At 38.6% G+C, this 15,451-nt stretch overlaps 1 protein-coding gene across 3 annotated transcripts in view; it reads right to left on the bottom strand.

The window, feature by feature from the left end:
* Positions 1–276: 276 nt before the first annotated feature.
* Positions 277–15,451, bottom strand: part of Taok1 (TAO kinase 1) — a 105,247-nt gene continuing 90,072 nt past the window's right edge. For 2 of the 3 annotated variants that reach the window (XM_057776796.1, XM_057776797.1), the window contains 2 exons: positions 15,005–15,187; positions 277–9,543 (listed from right to left, as the gene is read on the bottom strand). In XM_057776796.1, the coding sequence (XP_057632779.1) occupies positions 9,082–9,543; positions 15,005–15,187 (645 nt within the window). In that variant the 3' untranslated portion in view covers positions 277–9,081. The remainder of the gene's footprint in view (positions 9,544–15,004; positions 15,188–15,451) is intronic. The other variant, XR_009057452.1, reaches the window with a different exon arrangement.

A 15,451-nucleotide genomic window follows, 5' to 3' on the forward strand; every position in this document is an offset into this window, starting at 1 on the left:
ACTGGGAGGCAGAGGCAAAGGCTCTGAGGATCTCTGAGTTCAAGGCCAGTCAAGGTAGCATAGAGAAGAGCCCTTACTGCTCTTTCAGAGAACCCAGGTTCAGTTCCCAGGGCTCACCAAGTCTGTAACTCCTGTTCCAGGGAATCTGATGCCCTCTTTTGACATTTTCTGTTACCGGGGATACACAAAGTGCACAAGCATACATGCAAGCAAAGTATCCATACACATAAAAGTGAGTAAATCTTACAAAAATTTAAAAAAAGAGCAGACACTGTGTACTAAAATTACTTTTATTACAGTTGATCTTTTAAACATTTCCTTTGCTATGATACAAAGGATACTTACAAACAAAATATTACATATGACCTGTTTTCGTTCTTAAGGTTCTGACAACTTGGTAACAGCTTTAAATGCACAATCTATACAATTAATACAGGTTATATACGAACTATAAGGTATGCTGAACCAGAGAATACTGACAGTATACTGTACAATAGCCTTACCAGTTAGTGCTGTGGACCATTTCTACCAAAAGGAAATGCACACCTGCGGTCACCTTTACCAGCTGGTGTGGACAGAGAGGGAGAGGCTTCTTCCTCATCGCAACCCTTGTAAGCCTCCACTGTGGGCATCTGTTTAGTCTAAAATTGGAAAGGACTGGGCTTACTCAAAATTATCCACTGTTAAAAGTGTTAGGATACTGTATGTTCAATATGATAATCTCTTCCCCCAAAATCTATCCCAGTTTTAAACAACCATAAGTCCTTTGTCCACTATGAAAACCCTACAGGCTCAAGGGCTTTAGGAAAAGATGAAGGCTGCCAAAAAAGGAGGCAAGAAACCAAGCCAAAATCTAGGTCTTGCAAAATCACTTTCCCCTTCACCAAAGGGAACTAGAAATGTACAAATTCATTGACGAACCTCAATGATATCTTATCAGTTAGCTGATAACCCTCATTTATCAGGACCTGACTTGTGGGAATAACTGAAATAGACTGTGGATAGCACATTCCACATTTTGTACAGAACATCTCGCTTAGTTAAAATATTCCCTTTAGTCACCAAAGCTGGTCCTGGGACGACAGGTGTGCACTTCTCTCTCAATGGTCTACTCAGAAATGATAAGGTTACAGCTTTTTTTTCTTTCTTTTTTTAAATTTTAAATAAAAAAAAGCAATTGATTGAAGCATTGTCTTTTTTTTTTTAAAGGTAAATAGCAAAAATAAAATAAAAACCAACCCTGGCATTTGCACAAATAAAGCAAATGGAATGCCATGGCCTTTAAGAGGTTAGTAGAAAGACTGAAGTGAAGAAAATTCAGAAAAAAATCATGTATTAATTTCCTTCTTTTTAAAAATTTCTACATGTGCAAAAAAACCATGCTGTTTGAGGAAAATGAAAAGAAATGAGTAGATAAAACTAAAAATATAAATAACGTTTAGATGATTCGGTAAAAGCAGAAACCAACCTGGGTTATAGAAGGGTTATACATTCAAGATGCTTTTAAACCCAGTGGGATAACTTACGTTAAAACTGTGTTAATAGTTAACTTTAAAAATCTCAAGTTTGTTCTTAAATCTTCACAATACAAGCAAAGCTGTTTAAAATATACACTATACATATTTCTCATAGTCTCTCCAACCTTATTAATGCGCATTAGGCTTTTTCATATACTAAAAGGAGGGGTTCTCAAAGCTAACTTGCTCATTATAACCTGCATTATTTAAATGTTTTACATGGGATAAAAACCTTTTCAGACTTACATAAATAGGATTTAGCAACACAAGTGTTAATTTAAAAACTCTAAAGCATTTACAAAGTCAGGTTGGAACAGCCTAGGGAAGTTATGTGCACTGTACTTTAAAAGGTTATTTACATCAGACCATTGCTTTTGTAAAAATTTCCCTAAAAAAAATTTTTTTTAAAAAAAGAGAGAAAACCTATTCTAAACTAGCAGAGGGTCATAAAAAGTAAAATAACAAAATTATTTTCCCACACATCCCTCTTCACTTGAACTTTACTCTATGAAACCACGTGACTCCTAATAGGCTCTTCTATCAAGTGTCAAGATAATGTGGTAAGTTTGCTAGGTAAATTACTGGCCAAGTGGACTTGAAAAAACTGTTTCACCACCTTGTCTCTGGCTTGGGTTACAGGTGTATTTAACTAGAGGGGCAATCTAAATAGGCACAATTCCCATTTAATGTGGAATAAAAGCAAAATAAAATTGCTAGGAAGAAAGAATGATGGTTTCTCTGAGAGTATGACATGCAAGGAAGGACAACAGCACATGTGGAATGAATGGGCAGCAAAGACAACAGCATGGCAATACCCCAGGGGCAGCCAACACCTTGATAAATTGATATACCTGTTTAAGACCCAAAAGGGGCAAGAAGGGCTCCCATACCCACACTGTTATTTGGGATAGAGACCAACCAAACTGCAGACATCAGGCAGCTGCATCTTTCAAAATTACAGAATTCGCTTGATGATCATGTGCAATTTATATTAACAATGTTCATGCCGAGACAATGTATTTGAGGGCTAAGAAAAAGCAAAATGTGCCACTAAGAGAAACCTGTTTCCATAACTGGTCTTCATGCTTTCAAGTGGCTCTAATATACCTTGGATACTAAGCCAAGCCATGCAAAAGCAAAGAGTACATACTTTTTCATTAACATTGGTATCTCATTTCTAAACCACTGACTTCAAAGTTGCCATAGAAACATATAACACAATACTGAAAGCATACAATTGAGGGTTCATGGATTTTTTAAGAAACACATTTCCCTCATCTATGTTCAACAGTCTTTAATATCTTAGCTACAAGGCATATCAGAGGAAGGAAGATTAAGTGGGGATAATGTCAAGGAACATACGGAATTCTGGACGTAGGAAAAATGTTCCAGAAATGGGATCGATGTGCCAGCAATAAGCATAGTTCATTTCATTTTAAAATTCAGTTAAAAGAGCCCATAAACAGTCCCAAACCATAGTTATCACCTGTATAATTTACATAACATTAACACACTTGCACTTTATAGACAAACACTCTGTAAACATGGCCACTGGGGGAGGGACACTCCCTACACCTCACTCATGACTGACAACATGTAATCATATTAAATAAAATTACTTAGTTTCAAAAGATTTCAAACCTGACCAATGATTAAGCTCCATTTCTCCCTGTTTAACAACATTTAAGCATTAATTCTAAAAATGTCACCTAGGATGGTTTCAGGGTTAAATGCTAGAACCACAACTAGCAATGACAGCAACTCCTCTCTAGCTGGCACAGACCTATAAACTTTAGTACAAAACCGAAAAAATACAGAAACTAGGTCAATTTGTTAGCTACATATTTACAGATAATTACATGATTTTTCACTCATAATTGTTAAACTACAAGTGAAAGGAAACTGTGCAGGTTGAATTACCCGTACTTTTAGGGGAGGGGGGATTCTTGAGCATCAAGATACCCTTTTTCATTCATTGAGAAGTCTTACCTTCTCTTCTCTCCATATTTCCAACTACCTACAGATGTAAAGATTATTATATCCAGTGGGCATCAACTGGAGAGGATAACTTTTTCCTCTGAAGAAAAACCCCTTGTATATTTAAAAGGAAAGCAAAGCAAAGTAAAATCACACTCACACACCAATATCACACATACACACACACACACACACACACAGTTTGGATTGCTGGAAACTGTTAACAGATATGGTGACACAGTACATGGCTCCCCAGTTTGTGTTTTCTGTTTCTTAAGATACTTATTTTTGCATGAATGGGCAGTGCAAGTTTCAAAAGTCTGCAATAGGCAGATACGGTGCATATTTCATACATTTATAATCTGAAGGCCAGCACTTGTTTGAATAAAACTTTGGAAGTCTGAATATAATCAAAGAGGAAAATCAACAAGTCAATACAACTTTAAAATGGGCTATCAGAGTTCAGCAGAAAATATAAATGCACAAAAAGGAAGAGTTCTCCGCTTTACTTTCTTTTTCTGCAGTGTTTAATAAAAATTTCTTTACAAATCAATAGTTATTTCCAATGTAGATCTACTGTAGTGATTTCATAAAAGTGCAGACAACATAACCAGACACAGCAAAACAGACGTCAATCAGTAGTCCTTGCATACAAGAGGCACGTATGCTGAGTGTACAGCACACTCTTCATCCTTTAAGGAATCCGAGGGTGGGAATTTCCAGTTCTTAACTAAGGGTGAGCGCCTTTTAAAAGGCGATGCTAAACAGGGAAGGGAGACTTCTGTTAAAGAGGGGGAAACAAAACAATGTATTTATCTTCAATAATGATCTGTAATTTGAGAAGCAGCTCAGCGATGACAGCCCACATTTTGACTTTGCTCCTTAGAGAAGGCTCTATGTAAGAAGTGAGAATTTCTCATTATAGCAGATTCACACTTAGGACAGCTTAAATATATTATTTTTCTGAAGTTAATACACATTAGGACACTTCACATTCTGAACATGAGTTGAATGCAGAACTATAAAACCTCCGAAGGAAAGGGTTGCTGTGGCTGAGCATGGTGGTTCACACCTGTAATCCCATTACTTGGGAGGCTGGGATAGGAGTGCTAGAAATTTGAGGCCAGTCTTGGGTAAACATCAGTTACCAGACCAGAAAGCAAGACCCTGTCTCAAAAGAAAAGAAGTAAAACTAGGAAAGGGATATTGCGTTGGACCAAATATCTGCTTGAATAGTAGTGGCTCAGAAGGGGTCGAAGGTGCATAAGGAACTTACTATTAGCAGGCAAGAAGAGTAAGTTAAAAAGAGACAGCCCTTCAAACCAGTATCATGCCTTCTCTCCCAGTAACCATCTCCTGTGATTTTACAGTTTAGGAGAACCTTAGATATGTTTTAGTAGTAGTTTCTTTCTTGGCAGTTTTGATCCTCAGCAAAATCCAGAACTATCAGTATTAAGAGTGGAGGATCATGGCATCAACAAAGAATGGATCACTGGCTTTTAAATCACCACCAGTGTTCTTTGCACAGTTCACTTTTCTCCTGCTTTTATCTTTTATTGCATTGTAAAACAAACTCAAAAAAACACCAACTGGCTCCTTCCCTATCATGTTTTTACTACCCTGAAATTTATGGTTTCATTTTACTTAACTTTCTCTTCACTCATACAAGTGCTAAGGGATTAAAAAGAAAACGACTGAATCTATTAATCACCTTCTCATAAATATCAGCTCAGAGTACTCTAACAGAAGATAAAAAAGAAAACAACAAAACTCAAAACTGAGCCCTGGCAGACATGTATAGAATGAGTTTATCCATCCATCTATACACACATAGACACTCATATATATATATATATACATAACAATATACACATACAAATGAAAATAGCTATACCAAAAATGTGCATATGTAACAGTTTTAAAAAGCCAGTAGATCATGGTATAATACAATTTATTTCCACTTGTAAATGGCACAAATGGAGAAATGCAAAGGTGTTCAAGTACAATGAAGTCATTTTTATAGGTGAAAATAAATCATATTATTCCAGTGTCCAAAACAATGTAGTCTATATATGCTTAAAATGCTAGACATTTACAGAAGCACAAAATTTCTGAATTCTGCCTTAAGTTCTGAAAAACAAAAAAAGGATGTACACAAAAAAATTGTTAGTAGCAGGATGGAATCTCTAGGACATTTTCTTTAGTGTTCTGAATGTTGTTTACTTGATGTCCAGGCAGTCAAAAAATCATAATAACTATTACAAAGTTCCATTTACTAGCAAGGCCTTGACTTGAGACTGAGTGTGTTCACCTGTGGGTGTGATTCCATGTTCAGGACTGTTCAACTCTGGTTAAAGAAACATACAGAAAATAGGAGCTCTAATGAAATAAACTCGCTTTCAGCTAACGTTGTTTACACAGTGCAAACACTTTCTGACATCACAACTTAGGGTTAGAGCTAAGTTTAAAGGAAAACTTATGTGCAAAGGGCGGGGAATTTAATTAGGAATAAAATGTCTTAAGATATGAAGCTATGTATGTTTAAAATGCTGACCCCAAAAAGGGAGAACAAGAAACGTTTCCCCACTAGGCTCTGGATACCAGATGTAGATCATAACTTCTGGTGTGCTGCACATGTTCTCCACACTTCACTTTCTTAAACACACATATGATAATGGGGAGGAGGTAGTGTTAAACTGGTCAAACTTTGACATTTCCACATTTTTTTTTCCCAGAAAGTATTTCAGGGTATTTTAAACCCTTTCAAATTTCCCTGCTACCAGGTTTTACTGTCACGGTTTCTGCCATGTACACAATTACTCAGAAGTTATTTATAGCTTACACACAACCTATTAACACTAATCATTTTGCAAACAACATGTATTTTAACTAAACTGATGGTATAATCATGACCTATATGGGAAAACTGGTGCCACACAATTGGATCAGGCAGAAATCTCTTTTGGACACAACACATAGTCATTACTCAGTCACACTAGTATGAGTACATTATGATCAAAATGGACTCAGCAACTCAAATCTGACCAAGTGAAACTCACAGCTAGACTATAAAATGTATCTCTAGTAATAGTTTGGAGTCTGAAGGAATTTTCTATTCACATCTGATTTACTTTCCCATTCTAACCCTCCAGAAGTAGATAGGGCCAGATGCAGAAGCATGGTGTTTAATGGTTTTATAAGATCATCTTATAAAGATGGTCTTCTTTTATAGTTTTGAACATCCTATTAAATTTAAAGCTTTCCCTTATTTCCTTCAAATATATAGAACTCTCAAATTTGTTTGAAACTCTTGAATAGAATTTTGAATGCAGGAAGAAAAAAAAAACTTAAAAAGCCCCTTTCATTAACTATGTTTACCTAAAAACTGATGTAGATCATGTTTAAAACCCTGACTAGAGTGTGTGTGAACTCTGCCACCAACCTTATATTGGTTTTCAAAGGATCTATATAATCGCATCTTCCTTTCTTCCCTCTGTGAGACAGCTGAAGGCAGCCTTGAACCCCAGACTCCTACCTCCCAATTGCTGGAATTGTAAGTATATGCCACCACACCCTCATCTAATTTCTCTTCTAATTAGTGTCAGAAACCCTCAACCCAAAGTCAGAAATTCCTTAAGGGAGCAAGTCATAGAGACTGGAATGACATACCTGGATAAGATTTAATCTGTTGTTAAGAAAAACAAGAACTTCAATAGTGGCAGATGACAATTTGGTCGCTAGTTTGTTCTAAGTATGCTTAAGTGTGTTCTTGCCTTCTAATTACAGGAAAAGTAGGACCCAGAGTTAGCAGCAAGAGCTCTTCAAGACAACTGAAGAGGGAGCAGGACAATAACTTGTAAGAAACTCTGGTCTGTCACTAAAAATGGCACTGCCCCTCGCCTAGCTCCACCTCAAGCTCTGCACAAGCAACTGGAGGATACTAACTAGCACTGACTTAGAACACTGGGTTAATCCTTCATTGAAGAAAACATAGAACACACTCCCAGGTTAGAGGTCCCTGATCACTATAACTTACTTTTAATTTTTGTTGTTTTCTTTCACTCTTCAAACTACCTAGTTTCTTCCTCAGTAGTATTTTAGCACTAAGCTAGAGACTTCTGAAAGGAACTTTACTATTGTGGGAAAGTAACATGAACAAAGATGGTTACTAAGTCTCAATGAACTAAAAGTTTGTAAGGTACTGCAGCAACAAAAACAGCAATTAAACATAGAGAACTTGCAGATGAAGCAACATCTACAGTGTGAAGATTAGTCAGCAGCTGGTGGTCATTGGCTCAGTGATTCCTAGTGGCAACTAAATATTTAAATAATTGACTATTGCTACTTGTAAACAGGAAATCCCATAAGCCAAAAGGGAGATAAATAAAATTATGTCTATGTAGTGTGATGAGTATTCTAATAGATGGCAGTAAACAAATATGGCATCATTCAAATAACTCTGGCATTTGCTTTGTGTTGGCTGTCTTTGATTTTGTATAAACAAAGCAAAGGTACTTTTTGGTGTCTTATAGTTTGGGTAGCATGAGCTATCACTCTTCAAGAAACAAAATATCGCTGGACGGTGGTGGCACACGCCTTTAATCCCAGCACTGGGGAGGCAGAGGCAGGCGGATCTCTGTGAGTTCGAGGCCAGCCTGGTCTACAAGAGCTAGTTCCAGGACAGGAACCAAAAGCTACGGAGAAACCCTGTCTTGAAAAATCAAAAAAAAAAAAAAAAAAAAAAAAAAAAGGAAACAAAATATCATGATAGGCTTTATCTCCTCATTCCATGCTGAACACATGCATCACAGGAACTTTCAGGGTCCCAACCCTCTGTTTTTTTTTCCTCTGATAGCTGCTGACAAGCTTGTTAGTGCAATCCCCACACAGCTTACGATCTCCTTAAGCAATGTCATCTTAACAACAATACAACCTACAAAATCAGGGACAAACTTTTGATGCACTTAGCAAAAAACTAAATGATCTTCTACCACCTGAAAAGGTAAATACAATCTTTTAATGTTCATGGTTTTCTGTTTTAGTCCAAATGAGGTTGATAAGTCAGACCAATTTCATAAAGAAAGGAAACACACTGGTAAGGTGTGGAGGTGTGTTTCAGTAAGAACATGTTTCAGCACAGACACTGCCTGCTGTCAGTGACTCACAGAATTTGAAATATGGAGGAAGGCTTTAGATCTTTCAATAAACTTCTTAGGCTATGGACATCCTAAAGCAATGATTCAGGGCAGTATGCTTCATTTTATTTTTATATTGTTCTGATAAAACCCCTTCTATTAAGCCAATTTCTTTTTTGCCACACACATGAAATATTTATCTACTCCCAGTTTTAAAATTTTCCAAAAGTTAAAAACAAGGAAACAAAAAGCCAACCACAAATACCCGGCAGCCAAATACTATGAGATCCCAATTAGTAAACACAAAACATAACGCTTTACAAAAACGAATAAAATATACCATTTGCACTCAGCTTCCACATGGTAGTACCCAAGTGAGGAGGCTGCTGTGATGATGTCTGTAGGCAGTTTCTTTTGGCAGACAGCTCCAACGGAATTGCCACTTTCAATTATTATGTGTAAGACATGTGTGACCCATTGGATATTTGAGAAGTGACACTCGTGCTTCTGCTCATGCCCTGTTCTGTCCGTCCCCCAGAAGCTGTCCGCCTCAGAGCCTGGGGGCTATTGCGGACTCCCATACTGCTACCTCGAGGGACCCCTTGCATTGGCCCTGAGGGATGACCCCATGGCTGGGGTCCACCTTGCATTGGATGGCCCCAAGCTTGTGGTGTGCCACCCATGGGATGACCCCAGTGAGGTCCAGGCCCCCCAGTAGGATTGTGAGACCAACTAGAAGCTCCTGGGTAGCTGTGGCTGAATGCCTCAGGGGAGAGATTAGAAAGGACCATGTTACTAAAACCTAGTCTCATGCTTTCAGAGTCAAAAGCTTCAATTTCTCTGGCTTGACGCTCAAGCAGGCTACGTATTCGTTCTGTGCGTTCATTCTGCAAAGCCAACATCTCTTCTTCAATCTGTCAGGGTAGGAAAATGGAGCAAAAGAATCAATTTATGTCTCAAATCAATAATAAGCTAAAGCAACAATAACTACTCAAAACAATCAACAGCTATTTTATGGCTATATACAGAAAATTATTTTAAAAGATATGCTGAGCCAGGCAGTGGTGGCACATGCCTTTAATCCCAGCTCTTGGGAGGCAAAAGCAGGCAGATCTCTGTGAGTTCAAGGCCAGCCTGGTCTACAAGGACTAGTTCCAGGACAGACTCCAAAGCTACACAGAGACACCCTGTCTCAAAAAACAAAAACAAAACAAAATAAAAGATATGCTGAGATTAAAGGTGTATGCCACTGCCACCACTGCCAAAATCTACCTCTTTATAGCCAAAGTGTCTACAGGTTTTGGAAAACATTCTATTCCCAAATAAAAAGGTTTTGAGACAAGATCTCACTGTGTAGCCTTAGCTGGCCTGGAACTCACAATCCTGACCCTACATCTGGAGTGTCCAGCTAGACTGTACTTTTTGATTTCATGTTAATAACAGTTAACAAAATAATCACTTCATTGTGATATCTAAGAAACTGATAACAAATTTTTAGTTTTTAAATTTCTAATATCTCAAAAGTCTTGTTTATAAGTTGTTTATTTGGATTGAGGCCCAAACAAAAACCATTGTTATTTGCCCTTAACATTTTTTAGTCTACAGCAGTCTGTCCATTCCCCTCACCCTTCACATTGTAAACTGGCTCATCTGTCCTATTAAAAATGTCTAAATTCTGGATTTGACCAATTACATCTTGATGTCATCATTTAGTATTTTCTCTTGTGTTCTACTTTATATATTTTCTATAAATGGTAGATCCAGAGGGATGTTTATATTTAAGTTAAATAAGGACTGGCAAATTGGTCATTTGATATAAACTGGCCTAAACTCACGATCTTCTTGCATCAGTCATAAATTTCTGTGCCAGAGGATAGCATATGCATGTTTTAAACCAAACCAAACTGCACAAGAACTGGATTCAGCATGATATGGCATACCATCTTATCAGTTTCCTTGAAGAAACAAAACAAAACAAAACATCTGGGGGTGGGGAGTGGCGATGGATGAAGTCAGTACTGGTGATTACACCATGGGTCTCCAGCATTCCAGCATGCTAGGAAAACACTACCAATTAGATACTAGAGGGTTTCTCTGTAGCTTTTGGAGCCTGTCCTGGAACTAGCTCTTGCAGACCAGGCTGGCCTTGAACTCAGAGATCTGCCTGCCTCTGCCCCTCAAGTGCTGGGATTAAAGGCGTGCGCCACCAACACTTAGCTTGATACTACCTTTTACATTACATGAGATGGTGTCTATTCAAACAGCTTTATGTAGTTTATGCTATGCTGGAACTATGGATCTTCCCATCTCAAGCCTCCAAGCACTGGCATGGCAGATGTGTCACCATGCAAGGCTTGATCCTTCTTTTAATGAAATAAAAACATTTTGAATTATTTTTATTTATGTATATGGGTATTTTGTCTGCACCATGTGTGTGCCTGGTACTCATGGAAAGTTCAGATCCTCTAAAACTGAAGTTACAGGTGGAGATGAGCTATTATAAGGGTGCTGGTAATTAAACCAGTGCTCTTAACCACCAAGTCATTTCTCCAGTCCCATCTTTTGAGTATTATTAATATTAATCAGTAAATTCTGATTGTCAACTCATGCATGGAACAGAAAGTTTTCCTTTTACTGTTTAAATGGACTTCACTGCTGGGCTACTCCAGCACCCAGGAGGCTATTCATCTGGAGGAAAGATTTGAAGTAAGACTTCATACATTTTGAAGAACTGGGGTTGGGAATGTTGCTCACAAAGCATGTGCTTAGTATGTGAAATGTTCTGCATCAAAAAGAGAGGGCAGGGGAGTGAAAGGGAGGGGAAGAAGGAAGAAGAGGGATAGCAGGAGAGGTGGATCCTGAGGAGCTAACTTGTCAAATAGGCAGCAAATACTTCTACCTGCTCAGCTACCTCACCAGCCCTATTTTTATTTACTTATTTAATCACGCCCCCATTCCAGGTAGGGTTTCTCTGTGTAGCCCTGGCTGTCCTAGAACTATCTCTATAGGACAGGCTAATCTCAAACTCACAGAGATGTGCCTGTCTCTGCCTCGCAAATTCTGGGATTAAAGGTGTATACTGCCAACACTATCACCCAGTTTCTGCTTTTAAGACAGGGTCTTGTTGAGTTACTCTCTCTGACTCTGAACTTGGCCTCCCCAGTAGTTGAGATTGTAAGCCTGTGCCACCAGGCTTGACTAAAATAAATAAACATTAATTTCCTAATTAACAGTAATACAATACAATACACACACCACACACACACACACAAGCTAAGTAAGGCATTTTATTTTTATTACAAGAACTACAAGCCAATGGTACAAAACAATGGTAATTTTAAGACGATCAATAGGCAAGTACTAACTAATACTGTACAATGGGCTGACACTACTTCAGCTATTGTAAATTTACTACTCAAGAATTTTGGAACATATCACTGAATTTAGTATATAAATGACTACCATTTCTCACAATGAATGCCCTCCCTTTATAAAATTTTCCAAAAGTTTTGCTAATATCCTTTTTACTAAATTAATCTCTCTCAGACAGACACACAATACACCTTAGTACTTTGAAATTTTTTTGTTTTGTTTTGTTTTTGGTTTTTCTGTAGCTTTGGAGCCTGTCCTGAAACTACCTGGCCTTGAACTCACAGAGATCTGCCTGCCTCTGGCTCACAAGTGCTGGGATTAAAGGTGTGCACCACCACTGCCCAGCACACCTTAGTACTTTGACAAATTTATTTCAGGACTCTAGATCTATTCTCTAATACCTGGAAAAGAATAAGCCAGGAAACATATAAAGATATGCTAATATGTTGTTGCATGCCTGTAATCCCAACACTAAAGTAGAAACAACTCTGAGGAGAGTTAAAGACTAACCTTGACTATAGGGTAAAATCAAAGCCAACTTAAGCTATAGGACTTGTCTCTATCATCCCCCCAAAAAGCTCCAAATAGTAATGATGAATCTAGATGTATAAGATGTATAACTTTTCAGCTTAAGAAACTGGTTTTAGGGGGCTGGAGAGATGGCTCAGCGGTTAAGAGCAGTGACTGTTCTTCCGGAGGACCTGAGTTCAATTCCCAGCAACCACATGGTGGCTCACAACCATCTGTAATGAGATCTGGAGTCCTCTGGCCTGCAGGCATCCATGGAGGCAGAATGTTGTATACATAATAAATAAATAAAATCTTTAAAAAAAAACTGGTTTTAACTTCTTTTTTTTTTTGGTTTTTCGAGACAGGGTTTCTCTGTGGCTTTGGAGCCTGTCCTGGAACTAGCTCTGTAGACCAGGCTGGTCTCGAACTCACAGAGATCCGCCTGCCTCTGCCTCCCAAGTGCTGGGATTAAAGGCATGCGCCACCACCACCCGGCTTGGTTTTAACTTCTGTTCCTCAAACCAAATATACTTTAGTTTCAGACCAAAGATACTAAGAGTGAAGTATGATTTCTTGGCTGTCTCTCTCTCAGGTAACCACTGTAATTCTTCCTCACTACGTAAATCTTCCTGCCCCCTTAGATGGAGCTAGGCCGACCAAGAAGTAAGGGAAACAGAGCCATCATTGCTCCTCTCACATTCTGTGGTTTTCACATAGCTTTATATTCTTTTTGTTTGTATTGAGATAAGGTCTCATGTAACCCAGGTTGACCTCAAACTTGCTATGTAGGCAAGGATGATCTTGAATGCCTATCCTCCTGCCTCCACATGCCAAGGGCTGAGATTATAGGTATGTGTCACCAGGCTCAGTTTATTTTTATGTGTGCTTTATTGTTTTGGGAACCTCTGGCCTTGATAAAGTACTTTTACAGTGGGTAAAGCCACTACCTATCTTTCTTCTTGGGCTCATTGGTGCATGGGTCATTTTTTCTTGGGTCATAGGTCCATGGGCCTATACTTCATGTCCCTGTACAATTTTCTGTGGTTTTCTTTCTGAGACTGGTTAATGATGGTAAGAACATGAATGAAAGATTTGTGTGGACAACTCAGATCTTAGAGAGCTTAGACACAGAGATGCATGTAAACTTCAGTATTTGAGATAGCTCCACCTTCAGATCATTGAGTTGATTCAGCAAGCTCCTTCATACCTCCACGATCCCAAGTCTTAGTCTTCTCATGGCTCATAATCTTTACCCAATAATCATATTTCTTTGAGTTTTAGAACTCATTAGTTAAAAAGTTCATTATTGAGCTGGGTGTAGTGACACACGACTTTAATTCTAGCATCCAGGAGGCAGAGGCAGGTGGATCTGTGAGTTCAAGGCTAGCCTCGCCTACATAGTGAGATCCAGGACAACCTGAGATACATAGTGAAATGATGTGTTGAAAACAAAACAATAAATAAAAAGTTCAATATTGAATACTTAAACTACCAAACTAGAACTAATGAAAGACAGTATTATAAAAGAAATCTAATGCAACCCCTGTTGATATTAGCAGAGTTCTCGTCTTGTAAGTGCAAGGCCTTAGGCTCATTCCCTCAGTCCAAAAATGAAAATAACAACAAGATGTGATGGTATAATTCTTTAATCCCAATACCTGTAGAGGTGGGAGAGTTCTGTGAGTTCAAGGTCAGCCTGGTCTATCTAGCAAATTCAAGGCCTGTCAGGGCTGTGGAACGAGACCCTGCCTCAAAAACAAACAAGAGCTTGGAGATGGCTCAGTAGGTAAAAGTGTTTGATATGCAAGCATAAGAACCCGAGTCCAGATCTCCAGAACCCATGTAAAAAGCTAGAACAAGTCAGGTATACTGGTGCACCTTCTCTGTGAGTTTAAAGCTAGCCTGGTCTACACAGAGCTCCAGGCCAGCCAGGGTTGCATCGTGAAACCTTGTCTCATAAGAAGGGAGGGAGGGAGGAAGGGAGAACAGCGAAGTGTGAAAAGGCACATTTGTAATTCTACTGTGATTATGGTAAAATGGAAAGCAGTGTGGGTTAGCTACCACAAACAAGGTGGAAAATGAAGAATGACAACTGACATTATTCTGATTTCCACACAACCCATGGCACAAAAGCCTGTCCTCACACATAAACATGCATATGTACACAGACAATAACATACATATATATTGGGAGAAAATAAAAATACACGACCCCTCCGGGCGGTGGTGGCACACACCTTTAATCCCAGCACTTGGGAGGCAGAGGCAGACGGATCTCTGTGAGTTCGAGACCAGCCTGGTCTACAAGAGCTAGTTCCAGGACAGGCTCCAAAACCACAGAGAAACCCTGTCTTGAAAAACCAAAAAAAAAAAAAAAAAAAAAAGAAATACATGACCCCGTCTCCAAGCTTGTGCGCGCACATGCGCACACACACACAGTTCTTTTGATAAAAACCAATACTAAAAGAACTCTCTTGCTTCTGTTATCTATACCTTTTGTTCTAAGAGTGCCCTGCGAAGGGAGACCCTCTGTTCCAGCTCTCGAAGCTCTCGATCATGTTGGGCCTCAGCCTGCATCTTAATTTTGCTCTGATATGCATTCAATAGCTCCAGTTCCTGCTGCAGCTGCATCTTCAAAACCTGGCATTCTGCTTCCTGTGCTTCATCCAAACGCAGCTGAAAGAAAAAAAGAGAAACTGATATATTTTTCTGTGAACTATCCATTCACAACTTACAGAAGAATGAGAGAAGACCATGTTTTTGTAAGCTATATAACTGGGTGTGGACATCCCTGAAAAAGAAATACAATAACCAATACTGCGTGACAGAAGAGACTATCATAAGCTGTTCTGAAGATGCCTGAATAACTATACTTTTTCTTAAGAAAAATCTAAAATATGATTGGGTAGTTTAAAGTGCATATATATATGAGAGAAACCC

This window comes from Chionomys nivalis, chromosome 7, assembly GCF_950005125.1.
Source record: "Chionomys nivalis chromosome 7, mChiNiv1.1, whole genome shotgun sequence".
Classification (NCBI taxonomy): domain Eukaryota; kingdom Metazoa; phylum Chordata; class Mammalia; order Rodentia; family Cricetidae; genus Chionomys; species Chionomys nivalis.